This window comes from Ixodes scapularis, unplaced genomic scaffold (assembly GCF_016920785.2).
Source record: "Ixodes scapularis isolate PalLabHiFi unplaced genomic scaffold, ASM1692078v2 PGA_scaffold13__105_contigs__length_92229423, whole genome shotgun sequence".
In the NCBI taxonomy this organism is placed as follows: Eukaryota; Metazoa; Arthropoda; class Arachnida; order Ixodida; family Ixodidae; genus Ixodes; species Ixodes scapularis.
Window position 1 is genome coordinate 89,144,498 of NW_024609839.1, and position 13,992 is coordinate 89,158,489.

The 13,992-nt window shown below is 46.6% G+C and overlaps 1 protein-coding gene and 1 long non-coding RNA gene across 2 annotated transcripts in view; one reads left to right on the forward strand and one right to left on the reverse strand.

The window, feature by feature from the left end:
* The window catches only part of LOC120841887 (cytoplasmic dynein 2 heavy chain 1), a 91,381-nt gene extending 78,331 nt beyond the window's left edge, over positions 1-13,050 (forward strand). Inside the window, exons 27-32 of the mRNA XM_042289708.1 lie at positions 62-206; positions 1,006-1,261; positions 3,315-3,437; positions 9,845-10,080; positions 11,135-11,357; positions 13,031-13,050. Of these exons, the coding sequence (XP_042145642.1) occupies positions 62-206; positions 1,006-1,261; positions 3,315-3,437; positions 9,845-10,080; positions 11,135-11,357; positions 13,031-13,050 (1,003 nt within the window). The remainder of the gene's footprint in view (positions 1-61; positions 207-1,005; positions 1,262-3,314; positions 3,438-9,844; positions 10,081-11,134; positions 11,358-13,030) is intronic.
* Positions 6,786-8,539, reverse strand: LOC115326433. The gene is made up of 2 exons (XR_005715840.2): positions 8,390-8,539; positions 6,786-6,878 (listed from the first exon to the last, which is right to left on the reverse strand). It is a non-coding gene; the product is annotated as an uncharacterized LOC115326433 (long non-coding RNA).
* Positions 13,051-13,992: the final 942 nt, after the last annotated feature.

A 13,992-nucleotide genomic window follows, 5' to 3' on the forward strand; every position in this document is an offset into this window, starting at 1 on the left:
CGAAGATAACATTCTAGTGCCGGTCCGAAAAGGTGCGTCGCGTGCTTGTGACTCTTTGCAGGTACCCTGAGAAGGAGCAGCTGGTGAGGGTGTACAGTGCATACCTACGTCCCGTGATGGTGCACCTTGCCGGGAAGCCCTCGGACTGGAGCTCTCCTCCGAAGCTGGACACCCTCGCTGCGTCCATGGTGCTGTTGCTCGAGCAGGTCTGGGACCTCCAGCCATTGTTGACGCTGTTGCAAATCTCCCATAGAATGTTCCTGCGACTCAACTGCCTTGTGTTGGGCTCCAAACATTCCGTGTCTAGTCGTGCTGTTATCGTGAGCCATTCTTTGGCTAGGTGTTTGGCATTTCACGAAGCCGAGATAAAAGTGAAGCTTGGATAAAAGCGTGGCCGCGAGGCTCGTGTAGTTACTGCCGAGGTGAGAGTGGCAGGGCAGAGCTTCAGTCGCCACCAGCACGAGCGTCCTTCCTTCCGCAACGTCTCGTGGACCTCTAGTGCGTGTGCGTAGCTAAAGCACAGCAGAAGGCGTGGAGTTTGTGCCGGGCATCTGAAAGACACACCCTGCCGTTCTAACTCCGTCAGTGATTTTGATCACGGAAGAGAACGGAGTCTGCTGGTGCAGAACTTCCGTCACACACGTGATCACTCCCTCACGCCTTTTCATATGTGGAGAGGCCACTGTTTTGCGCCTCCACTCGTGTGCAAAGGGACACGTTTTGGTTGATTTGCTCGCCGCAGAGCCGCTACAGAGGCAGCTCATTAAAGAAACAACAGTTCGGACATCCCGTTGCTTCAAAAGTTATTCTTTGCAGTTATCCGAATTTGATGGAGATGGTCTTCTGTCCTCTAGGAAAGTTTAAACGGCATCCTTTCTGCACCGAGCACCAACCAAAACTGCGGCACTCGCGGGAGAAGGAAGCGTGCATACTCTAAGCGTAGCTCGTAGCTCTAGATTGCCGTGTAGGCATTTGCACCTCACATCTTCCGCGCGCCCCGTCCAGATGCAATCCAAGTTCTCGGTGGATGACCAGAGCCACTACGTGTTCACCCCGAAGACGCTGACCGAGTGGACGCGGGGTCTGCTGCGGTACTCCACCGCGGGGTCCCCCTCTGTGCTCGAGCCCTGGGTCTACGAGGGCTGTCGTCTGCTGCGAGACCGCCTGGCGGACGACGAGGCAAGGGCGCGCTTCGACGCCATTCTGTCGGGCATCCTTCGCTCGGACTGGGGAGATTCTTCTGCCTTGGAGCAGGCGAAAGGCGAGTGGCATGCGGCCGATACCTGACCTCTCGATAAAGATTTTTTCCGAACAATTTGGAATTGAGTATAACGGACATTGCATTCAGTAATGCGTGGGTTCTCACACTGAGGTCCCATGATTGTGGAGTTTCCCCAAAGTAGGCTCGGGTTCACCGAGCTCCCAGATTGCCCCAATCATTCCTGCCCCTAAGCAAAGCGTTCCTCCTCTTTTGAGCATGATGTTAGATGACCTGAGCCATCAACTGATGCATAACCATGTGCCAAACACTTCAAAGGATGAGCATTTTGAAGTTAAACATGATGAAAAACAGCCTCGGATAAACAGGGATGAAGAACGGGTAAAAAATACGACAGGACAATGGCTGACTCGCAACCAGGGGCGGATTTAGAGGGGGGTCCGGATGTCCTGATCCCTCTCTTGATTCATGCATGTGTAAAATTTAGGGCGTAAAACAAAGGAGAGGGGGAGGGGCTTCCTAAACATAGGGTATGCTGACCAACACCTAACCCCCCCTCAGGAAATTCCTTAATCCGCCCCTGCTCGCAACTGAGGTTTATTGAAAGACAAGTGAACCAAAGACACTTGTTAAACAGATTACACACATACAGATTAAAAACACACGGCCACCAGGCGACCAGATGTGCAGATTTATCGCCTCAAAACTTCACACTCATGTTCAAATATCGCCTCAAAACTTCACACTCATGTTCAAATGCAGATGCAGTACCTCCCTCTCAGATAACGCCACCGATGGCTCACTGATACATCTGTCAGCCATCGAAGAGGTAAAGAATGCTTCAATTATCTCTGGAGGAGCAACAACGAGAACGTCCGCATCGACTTGGTCGAACGAATCAAACTTATCTTCGGTGGCTTTGCCATTATGTTTTCACACGCTCCTGTAGAGATCGTTGCAGTTATGGAAATCGTGCTGCAGATCGACAACCATGCTCGTGAGAGAAAATCCAATGTGTGCGAAGCAGTTGATGATTTTTCACCTTCAGGTTGTGGGCGCGCTTTCTCATGCATGAGAAACGAGAAACTTTTTGAACCTGTCCAATACACCTTGCTTGTTCCGCAAAATGGTGGACAGTGTCGAACAGCCAATGCCCGAATGTCCAATTCTTTGGTGATTTCGGACTTGGGCTGGCCACTTTTCTCAATTTTGCAGATCTAAGTGACTTTCAGTAAACAGTCCCAATCTCCCATACGATGCACGTGTGCGTGTAGTGTGCCGCAGGTGCGTGTCGGGGGCTCTAAAAGGGATGATCTCCTCGGGGCTCCATTGCTACCTTGACCCAATTCTGATGGGAGTTGGGCAGTGCGGCCATGGGGGCCGTGAGTAGCGTTGGAACGTTGACGCTGCTCTCGCTGCCCCCGTCAATGTCCCTGTGTCGGCGCATCGACATCGGAAGTGGCACCCTGCATGCTCTGCCCTCTGTCACACGTTTACTCTGTTTTCTTGTTTGCCGTGTTCCCTGTTTGCCTTTTGCCTCGGTGGAGAAGGGGGAGAGAACGCAAGCGTGTCCGTGAACCTCCGTGTAGGCTCGCGTGCTTTCGGCACCATGGCCTTCGTAATGAGCGTGGGTTGGCCGCCGATACTCTTTGAGTAATCCGGTTAAAAATGCATGCACTTCAGTCGGGACCACGTTGAACTTCGATAAAAGTTACAATGAGAAAAATGTGATTTCGTTATAGCGAGGGATTACTGTATATCGAAATGAGACTGCACTGTTTTGTACATGATTATATGTTGGCAACATTAACTTCATCATCAGATTGTTGGTCACTATAGGTTCATTATCATATGGTTTCCTTTGTTGGCCTTTGAAGTAAAAAGCAGTCTAGTTTCTGACGTTCGCTGGCGTGGTTCCTCTCCTGTGGCGTCCTTGAGGATGGCACACGCGTGAATCAACTGTTTTCAGAAAGCTGATGTGCAGCATGCAGTGGCCCGAAGGGCTGCGTATAGCTTGCGGGCCAAAGTTTGTCTGTCCCCGCCGTGGAATGTTTCCTTCATGAAGACGCATACTTTTCTTCTTTCTTTCTGTCAGGCTGCTTCTACGTGTCGCAAGGTGGCGCTTTCTCCAGCCACGCATCTGAGCTGGGACGCTCACTGTCTAGGCTCGAGCGCTCCGACTGGGAAGGCATCGTTCGGAAAGCAGTGAGCACATACGGTGAGCCTCTCCCTCTCAGAATCCTGCGGTTGCTTTCTTTCTGGGGCAGAAATGCTCTACTGTGGTTTCATCGTAACCTGGAAAACGGCGAAGGCTACGGACTCGGTGAGCCAGCCTACTCTTTCAGCCTAGGCTGAAATCGTCGATTGCGTGCAGGGGTCGTCGCTCTTTCGTTCGCTTCTGTTCTTTTCATGCGACAACACAACGCGTGCGCACTTGCAACTAGGGATGCCGCAAACGTTTTACGAACCTGACGTTTGAAGGTCAAACCAAAGGGTCAAAAGGTTTGCAAAGGTTTGAAACGTCTAACTTATTACATAAAAGATGGGACGATTTTCGAACTTCTGAATTGTTGGCGCTGAGAAATTCTATTATTTTCAAACTTCCGACTTTTTGCACTTTAAAATCGGACATTTCTGAACTTTCGAGCTTATTGCGGTAAAAGTTCAATGATTTTCAGTAACAAATTCAACGATTTTCGGACTTTCGAACTTGCTAAGTTTAAAAGTTCCGACAAACTTCAATCTTCTGAACAAAAGCCGCCTCACGACAATGATGCCAGAATGATTTGATGGGCGCTCTCGTGAATGCACGGTGTGCCATAATACCATGGGCACAACTGTGTTCTGACGAAAATATGAATTTTGAGAACGATGCTTGCAGACAGCCTGAATGTGAAACTTTGAACCGATGTAACTATATAGCAATGCATTTCCTGAGTGTAGTATTAATTTACAATATACGTTATTTGTAACTTATAAATCAAAAATAAAATGTTAAAAAAAAACTTTTTTTTTTAAATTTTCGTTGCATTGTGCGGATATACTATATCCGATAGTCGATTCAAGATAAACTGCAATATTCATATATTTCAAAGTGTTGATTGTTGTAGCCCCCTTGAGCGCGTTTCTTACCGAGCACTGATGCAATGTGGGGAAGCAACGCACGCAGAGCTCGCTTTTGTGGGTCCGGCTTCTCCGCAGTCTACCGGTGCCTGGTAAGAAGCACACTCAATAGGGCTAACCCGCCGCAATCAATTCTTCTAAATGTACAAATATTGCAGCCGCGTGATTGGGAGGGAAGTTCATTTTCAAAGCGGCATGGTGCACGAAAGTTGCTGTATTTGAAAAATGATTTTTTGAAAGTTAATATAAAAGATTGCAGTTGAATTTTCACCAGTAAACTTGCACGCATGAGTACCGTAATATCCCGAGTCATCGCCCATCCCCGAGCCATCGCCCACCCCATTTTTTGGGCCAATATCGATTTCCGAAAAAACACCGAGTCATCGCCCATCCCTTCAAATACCCCAGCGCGGACTCAGCGATCCGCGAACACTCATCCTACCCGAATGACGCGGCCGCGGACCTTACAGTTGGAGGACGTCCGTGATAAAGTAAAACGAAGGAGGGAAAGACACTTCTTTTTGTTTACGCGTTTCCTCCGTGAGCGACCCCAAAGTGGTCGTGTATCCATGCGAAAAGAAAACGATGGAGATAACAAAATAGGAGTTTGTTAACGTAACCGCGGAGTGTTAGGTCAAAGTCTGTCTCCGCCGAAGTAAGGTCACCGCGAACCCGCTCCTTCTTCCCGCCCGTCGCGACCGCTGTTGTGCAATATTTTAGGCAAAGCCAAAGCGTAAATAAAGCTTTGCTGGAACGTCCTACACAGACGTTTGCAGAGCGTCCCAACCGTGCATTGATAGCCCGCCGTGCACGGACGCACATATGTACGCACCAAACAAGAAAGTTGCGCAAGAGCTTGCAATTGACAAGGCGCCCGACTTGGCCCGACGCCAAAGTATTTGCCAACGCGACCGCCTGCTTTCCCGCTTTCCCAGCATTGCTCTTGGTCGCTTCTTTGGTCCGCTCGCTCGCTCGTTGCGCCTGGTCGATTTCTCTATTTTCTTGTAGACTTTTCTTTTTTTTACTAATTAGGAGAACATAATGGTGACATTCTTTCACGGAACAGACGTTCGTGCTATATGCAGATCGGCGGTGTTTCTAGCGCGTATGCAAGCAACGGACTTCGCTATAGTAAAATATTTTGCGTGAGCATTTTTTTTCTATAAAACAATGAAACTAAATCGAGTTTTGAGTTTGATGTATCTCTTGTGCATCAGCGCTAGATACGCAGAGAAAAATAGGCGGTTTTTTCCGCTTTTTTTCAAGTGTTTGTGCTCACCCACCGAGACATGGCCCACCCCACTTTTTTAACGAATTTCAGGCGGTTGGGGGCTGGGCGATGACTCGGGATATTACGGTATATGTTAAGCAGAGATGCCCTGACAACCTGCGTAAATCATACGTGACTTATAAATTCCCTCGATTATGTATAGCTGTATAACCTCACGTCAAATATGTTGTTTACTTGCCTCCCCGATGTATGCATTGGGCTTTGAAAGGCCTCACTTTTATTAGATAAAAATTAACTTATCTTAGAAATGGACAAGTGGAAGCTTGGCAGCAACCTTCGAAATTTTAGCTAGGTTTTTGTTTAAGCATGTTGCGGTAATGAAAGGCTTAGAGAAACTCTATTCAATATTCGATTAGAAAATATTCGGCCAAAACCACAATTTGCTTTCAATTTTCTTTAAACCCAAAATCCACTATTTGCAGATGCCTAAATTTTCATATTTCAAGATTAGTGTCTCCCCTTAAGAGTGCTCCTCTCACAAAGCTTTTCAGTCTTTAGCAGAGCAATTGCTGGAGAGAAGGCGAGTTCCTACTTACCTCCTTTCTAGCGTTCACTGTGCAAAAGAATGGAGGGCTTTATGGCAAAACCCTCCACTCCTAACCGGTCACCGACTGTGCGGAGTGCAAGTTTGTCTGCTTCTTTTGCAGCGATTGAAGTGACATCAGAACCCAGTTAAAAATAACCATTGGGTCCAATTAGTTATTGACAATTAGAACCAATGGGGAATCCTATCTGTGATTTCGGACTCCTAGTTAGAAAAAGTCAATTGGTTCCAATTAGTTGTCGACAATTAGAACCAATGGGGAATCCTATGTGTGATTTCGGACTCCTAGTTAGAAAAAGTCAATTGGTTCTAATTAGTTATCGACAATTAGAACCAATGGGGAATCCTATCTGTGATTTCGGAGTCCTAGTTAAAAAAAGTCGATTGGTTTCAATTGTCGAAATCTAATTGAACATCACCAATTCGAACCAGTTCGGCATTGTCAATAGGATGCAACCAATTGGAAAACACCTATTTCTGTTTTCGGACTCCCAATAGGAAAAAAGCAATTGGTCCAACTGTTCAAATCATATTGACAGATATGAATTGGGACAACCATTAGTGTTTGGATATCCCAAACTAGAAAAAGTTGCAACTAGATCTAAAGGTAGATAATCACACAGTCTTTATTTAACTTATTAGAAATGATTTTTTGCTTCTAGGCATCGTCGTTTTCTTCCAGGATAGCAGCTGCAGCTTCCCTAAAATAAAGGATAAATATGCATTAAATGACCTTATTGGATTATAAATGTTTAAATCAAGCTTAGAAACATACTAAACTTTTTTTTTTCGCTGCAAAGAAATTAGTTGCAGTGGTATAAACCTGCAGGCCTTGCATTAAAAGGCAAACATCCCTGGGTGACGGAAACACTCTGGTCAAAATTAGGAGATGAAGCTTTTGCCGAGACTGGGCTAAATTTGCATCTGGGATGGTTTAAGACTACTATGTTTCCTATGAGCCTGTGAGACAATCTCTGCTATAAGGAGAAGAAACAGTCAATTCAAAGGCATCTCTGTAAAGCTGGCCAGTGCACCTGAAATATGCTTAAAGTGTGCATGGGTGAAAAAATAAGTGTCTTTCGTATCTCGAAAAGAAATCGTGCATTGCAGGCTGTGTTCCAAATCTTACTCGAATGGATCAGAGGCAACGCAAGACGCGGGTAGGTTTTTGAACTTACCCTGAGTGGAGACAGAGTAAATTTTGAAACATAGCTGCAAATTGTCCGCCGGATGAGATGCAAAATTTTCGGCACCTACTGTTATTTTATTAGAAGTCATCAACTTCCGAAAGTAATGACCCGACATCACCGACCGACCGACCCCCCCACCCCACTTCCCACTCATCGAAAATGCCCCCGAGATCGCTTAATTTTGAATCCCAAAGCTTCAATTTTTGAAACTGTGCCCAGTCAGTGTTTTCAGCAACGGTGTGGCTAGCGTTCCGTCCAGACGGAACGATAGTCGCCACTAGAGTTCCGTCTGGAACGCGGAGAGCTCGTGCCATTTGGGTCACTCTTTTCGGACTTCGCGTGTATCACTGGGGAGCTCGTTAACACACCCCCCCGCCTGCGTTCACGCCGCTTCGCGGCGACAGTATGCGGCTGCTAATTACAAACCTATTAAACCACTTAGCCCTCCGTACACGCCGCTTCGCGGAGTCCAGACAGCAACCCAAACCCGCTATGCCCCCTTGCACTTCCGGAAAGGAAGCAAAGTTTCGTCGACAACATGGGTTAATATGTTTCAGTGATAATTGTAAAAAAGAAATGTAAATACCAACAAAAAAATTGAGAGAAAAAAAAAAAAAAGTAACCCCACACTGCGGTTTGAACCCGGGCCCGCTGCGTGTAAAGCAGACACCTTTCCACTACACTACACCACCACTTCAGAAACTAGCTTTCACCATTTCTTTTATACGAGACCCAACATGGACGGAACTTTAGTGGCGACTATCGTTCCGTCTGGACGGAACTCTAGACACTTCCTTTCAGCAATTCATAGTTTAGTTTTGAGATGCTTAAAACGCACATAACTTTCATCGCGGATACCCAACAACTTCCGAACTGATAGCTGCCCGGAAAATTTTCTTCTCTAAAGCTATATATTCACCCTCGCATCGTTCACTGAAGATCAAACAACGAGTGTCTCAGCAGATCTAACAATCCGAAATCCCCAAACTGCAGCGCAGCAAAGGACAAAGAAATTCTCTTACCTTGCTCCCATAAACGTTTGTTGCCACTCATTCGCGCTCTAACAAGCTGGCAGGTCAAATGAAGTAATTATCACCGCACCATTGAGCACTCTGCAGCAGTAAAACACAAACAAACTTTCTTGAATCATTGCCATAACCATGCTACGAATGCCGTACACGCCATCGGCGCCATGTGCTTCGTGCTTCCTCCGTCCTCGAGGCTCGCGGCGCCATCTTTGCCGCCCAGTGTACACCGACGCTGCCGGCAATTCCGACTAATTCTAGAAACAGATTTTTTTTTTTCGTTTTTATTTTTTTATTAAATAGTGTACGAATTTTTTTTCCCCTTTCAAATTGCGTTGTTGAAAAATTTTTTGCAACGCAATACTGAAAAAAAAAAAATTGCGATCTTTGGAAACTGTGGTGAGGAAAGAGATAATAGACCCGTTGCTCTCGGGCAGGGGGCGCGAGCGCGTCCGCAAGGCGTGACCATGTTATGCTGGCAGCACCATTTAGGCGGCGCTGTAACGTTTGATTTTGCACGTGTCACGTTCGAATGGAAGCACCTGTCAACATCTGTAGACGCGCGACAACAAAACGTCTAAAAAAGAACTAAAATAATAATAAAAAAAAATTATGCAGCTCGCGGCCTCAGCGTCCCATTAAATATTCCTTCAAGCTTATTGTTCTTTTTCATAGCTTCCGTGAGCCCGTATGTTTCACTTTACTTGATAGCGACGCCGAAGCTATACTTGCTAAAGCATGTTCCCCTGAACGATGCTCGCACTGCACGAGCGCGCGTGCTTGGCAGGGGCACTAAGAGCTCGGAGCTCGCTCTTGTAGCCTCTGCTACGCTGGCACTTATAATGAAACGGTGTATAAAAAGCTGTAGTGGGGTAGCGTATTGACGCACGTTCGAAACGCGAGCCAAATATTCTATTTTGCTCGCCTGGAGCGCTGCTCAAAACTTGAGAGCTACGGGCCTATAGCAAGTTCTGTCCCAGTGCCAATTGAATTTTATTGATCCCAATCGGAGATCAATCATAAAGTTGGAAACATTGAATCCAATTAGAGTGACCAATTAGGTGACCCAGTGCCAAATGAATTTTATTGATCCTAATTGGGATAACCAGTTGGAAACATTGAATCCAATTGAGTAACCAATTAGGTGGCCCAGTGCCAACTGAATTTTATTGATCCCAATTGGGATGACCAGTTGGAAACATTGAATCCAATTAGAGTGACCAATTAGGTGGCCCAGTGCCAATTGAATTTTGTTGTTCCTAGTTGGTGTAACCAATTGGAAACATTGAAACTAATTAGAATGACCAGTTGGATGACCCAGAACCAATTGAATTCCATTGACTCCAGTTGGTTCCAATTGAATATCCTAATTGGAGCCAATGGTTTTTTTTAACTGGGAATGCTGAGCTCTGATTGACTCTGTCTGGCCTTACCGTCTTTGCACTTGCGCAGGTCACGAAGTCCAGGAGGTTGGCAACACGGTGCTCTTCCTGGAGGTCCTGGAGTTGTGTGCACGCATCGACAGGGTGCTGTCGTGTCCGCGTGGCTCCCTCCTGCTCGCCGGCGTTGCCGGGATGGGGCGCAGAATGGCCGCCTCGGTGGTGGCACACATGCACGGCGTGGCCACCTTCACTCCCAAGATGACCCTCAACTATGCAACCAGGAACCTCATGGCAGACCTCAAGGCGGTGGGTTGTCCTATTACCCGAGCTGCCCTGTTCCTTGGGTGGTCGACTCTCAATAATTGAGAGGAAATCACGGAATATGGGGTGGCTACAGTGGACCTTAAGCTGTAAAGTGAGCCAGAAAAACTGACGTCTAGGGAGCTAGAATGTTCTCCGAATGTGCATGGAGGTGGTGCATTTTCGCTGACGAAACTTTAAGGCATAGCTTTTTTTCTGCAAAGAATGAGACCAGTAAGCTTGCCAGGGTCAACGGTGGGCAGTTTTGTGGATGACCGAAGTACCAGTGCCTGTAACGCATGGCACCATCTCCTTATAGACGCGGGAAGCAGACAACACACACTCTTTCGTTTGATTGCCGCGCAGACGACACTGTGCATCACTCTTTATGTGCTTCACTGGCCACCGGTTGAGTGGCGTAAATACTGGAGTGGAATACGGCAAATTGCAAGCGCCGACACCGGTGCTTGGAGAGAAAGAATGCTAAAGAGAGCGTCAGAAAAATGGAAAAGGTAAGTAGACGAAAGGTTTGGCGCGGTCGTTTTGCTGCTCTTACTGAAGTTGTTTGAGTGCTTGTCTACCTAATTTTTTTGTCTGTTTGTGTTTTCTCGCATTATAAAGCTAAAAAAGACTACCGTAAAATACCGGGCAAGCGCTCACTCAAACTTCAGAGATAATCACAAAAAATGGGGGATGGGCGCTTGTCTGGTCATAAATTTTACATATAAATGTACTGTGCGTATTTTCTCAGATCTTACAAATTAGGGGATGGGCGCTTAATGTGGAATGGGTGGATGCGCGGTACTATATGGTAGGTATACCAATCTGTAAGTGGTAGTTTGCCGCTTCTTTGTGTATAGTGAAGCGTCGCCGGAAATCCAGGTCTACCGGGGCCACCAATCTTCGCATCTATGCCCCACTGTCCCGAAGCGGCCAAAGTGCATGGAAGACGGTGGACCTTTTTCTCTATATATGGTCAACACTTAAATTTTGACAAAAGTTCCCCCCAAAAAAAAGGTTGGCTTATATTTATAAATAGGGTACATCTGTTGACCCCCAGATTGTGCAGGCATCCGGTATTGAGAACCAGCAGATGCTTCTACTCCTGGAGGACCATCAGTTGTTCGATCCAGAGTCCCTGGAGATCGTCAATGGCCTGCTGGCAACGGGCGAGGTGCCGGGTCTCTTCCGCCAAGAGGAGCTAGAGCCACTGTTGGCTCCTCTGCGCGACCAGGCCGCCGAAGAGGGCTACAGGGGTTCGGCACTTAGCTACTTCTGCCACCGTAAGCGATGCTTCACCTGTCACCCGTTGTCGTCTCGGTTTATTATTTTTTTTTATTCTGACTGCCATCAGCACACTCCTCAGCTTGCCTCGTGCCATCACCTTATTTCTTTCTTTATATTTTTATTTCGGCACGTCGTCTCAATATGAAGCGTGTCGTTATGGTAAAAATGAGTCCCTACCTAAATATTGCACCAACAAGTTGTTCTTTTTCGGGGAAAGATTTTCTTTTACGCGTGTATTCTAATCCTTCTGGAAAGTTTAGTGCCCCTTTATTTGTCGTACCATTTTTGCTCCTCGTTATTGTGCGCCTCTTCATCGAACCAGAAATGCGTTCCCATTACCTTCTTAAGTGGTCCATAAATTGTGCGGACGATCGCGTGATGTGATGCGAATGAATGGCGTTGGCTGGGGTTATATTTCAATGATATTGCACGGTGAATGAATGAAAATTTTATTTCGGTGATATTGCCTACATATCGATGAAGTTGTGGCATTATTAGATTTGACTTTTTTTGGGCAGTTTGTCGACATTGCGTCTTAATAATTTGAATTTGGGGAATATTCTGTCATAAAGATGTTTAACATTTTAACAATACTGCAGCTTAATAAAAAAAAATAATTGGCGGTATCGCGTCCTAATTTACTTTTTTTAAAACTGTTAAGTATATTGCATTATAACGATCTTGATATGTTTAGCTTATTTCAAGAAGCACACGCATGTCACGATTCGACGTCAAATGCTTTCCTTCCTAACGCACAAAGAGACCTCGGCGCCAACACGTCTACGACATTCTCTGCGACGGGCATGTTGATGCAAGACCACAGCTTCCGCTTGCTCGGCGCCCCATCCTTGCGCGGAAGGCTTAGAGTGCCGAGCGGACATCGAATGCTCGTTCACGAGATACAACTGAGGCAGCACGAACACCGCATAGGCATGTAGCACACACCTTGAAGGCTGTCAGTTCACTGTCCGGGTACGACGACTGAAGAACCTCGTGGCAAGCCACTGGCAAAGACTCCAGGTCTCGCATAAACTACAATTGATCCCATACAGGACAGCTAAGGCATTCTATCCCAACGGTTGGCGTGGAATCAAGCGACCGAGTGGCGAGCAAACGGGTGACCGAAGGCGAGAAAGAGCAGGTGATGGGCCTCCCGACGCCAGAGCCAACTGCAACAAGTGCTGGCATGCTCCGTTAGTTTTCGGCGAAACGAGGCTTGCCCAGCACAATAAGCTCAACGCAGCCTTATTTCTTCGCTACCTATAAAAATGGATGACTGAATGCCGTTCCAGTTTGGTGCATGCTTCAAGTGGGGCGGCCATCTTTACGCTACTAGTGTGCCCTCATACAGGTTGTCTGCGCTGTGCTACCACCTGTTGAACACACTGTAGCAGGCAAGCGTACTTGGCGCGGAAGGGGACGATTGTGCCGTGCGACACTGGGCTCGAGCAGAAGAGCGATGCCAACGGATCGGCTCAAATGTTTCACTTAGCTCTTTGTAAATATAATTTTGTAAATGAATTGACGAGGCCTTCGGTCCCTTTACTTGGTGACCCGGACGTGATCCAAACACTTCTGCATCAAGGCTACCTCTGAAGGTCTTCCACCGTCTGCCCTTTCAGCAATTTATCAGCTATGCCTTCCTAAATTCTGGTCCTCCGATCTTCAGGTATGGTTTGCTCAAGTTGAGAGTCAGTTTACCACCAGTAGAATAACTTCACAAGCACAAAGATTTCATTCCCAGCTTAAAATTCCCTATAGATCCAATTAAAATTCCAACTGGTTTTAATTGGAACCAATTGGTTTTAGTGGGTTTTCTGAAAGCTCACTGGTCAACGGGTCTCGTTAATTAGAAATATTTTTCAATTTGGAACCTTAATAGGTTCCAAAGGGTTTTTATTGGTTCCCATTGGCAGTGACCTATTGGTGGTACAAAAACCTAACTGATGCCGATGGGAAAATTCCTATTGGAATCTATTGGGAATTTTTTAACTGGGTTACGTCGTGGCAGCCCTACCTCTCAACACTGCCATGGTGACCCGGGATATCATCCTCGATCAGCTCCCCATAAGATGTTTTGAAGGCAAAGCTTCTGAAGCAAACTTCAGAGTCTGAACAATGACAAGTCCAGCAGCTCATACCGTCTGAAGAGCTGGGGAACCACAAGCCTTCACAACTACTCCGGCGCCTACAGCAACTTCTGGGGGACAAGGCTCCGACCTTTGACATGGCCCTTTTACGAGGGCTTTATTTCCTCTGCCTGCCTGTCAACGTGTGGGTGGTCCTTGCATCTACCTGTGGAATAGCTTTACCCAAACTTGCCCAATTGGCGGACACGTCTGCACAGATCTGCCTTCTCAAAGAGCATCAACCATTCTGTTTTCTCGCGTCTGGGAACCTTTCGAATTTGTTTTATTTTCTTCAGTCACGTGTATCGTATTTTCTGGTGTATAAGTCTTTTTTTTTTTTCATACATCTTTCGTGGTGCATAGCTTATACAGCGATGCAACTTATATGCCCAACTTACTACACTTCTGCAACTTATATGCATACTTTTTTTATATATTCACTGCGAGACATAATTTGTAGAGCACCGTAACTATGTAGCCATAGGTGGTGCTGCCCCTTCCA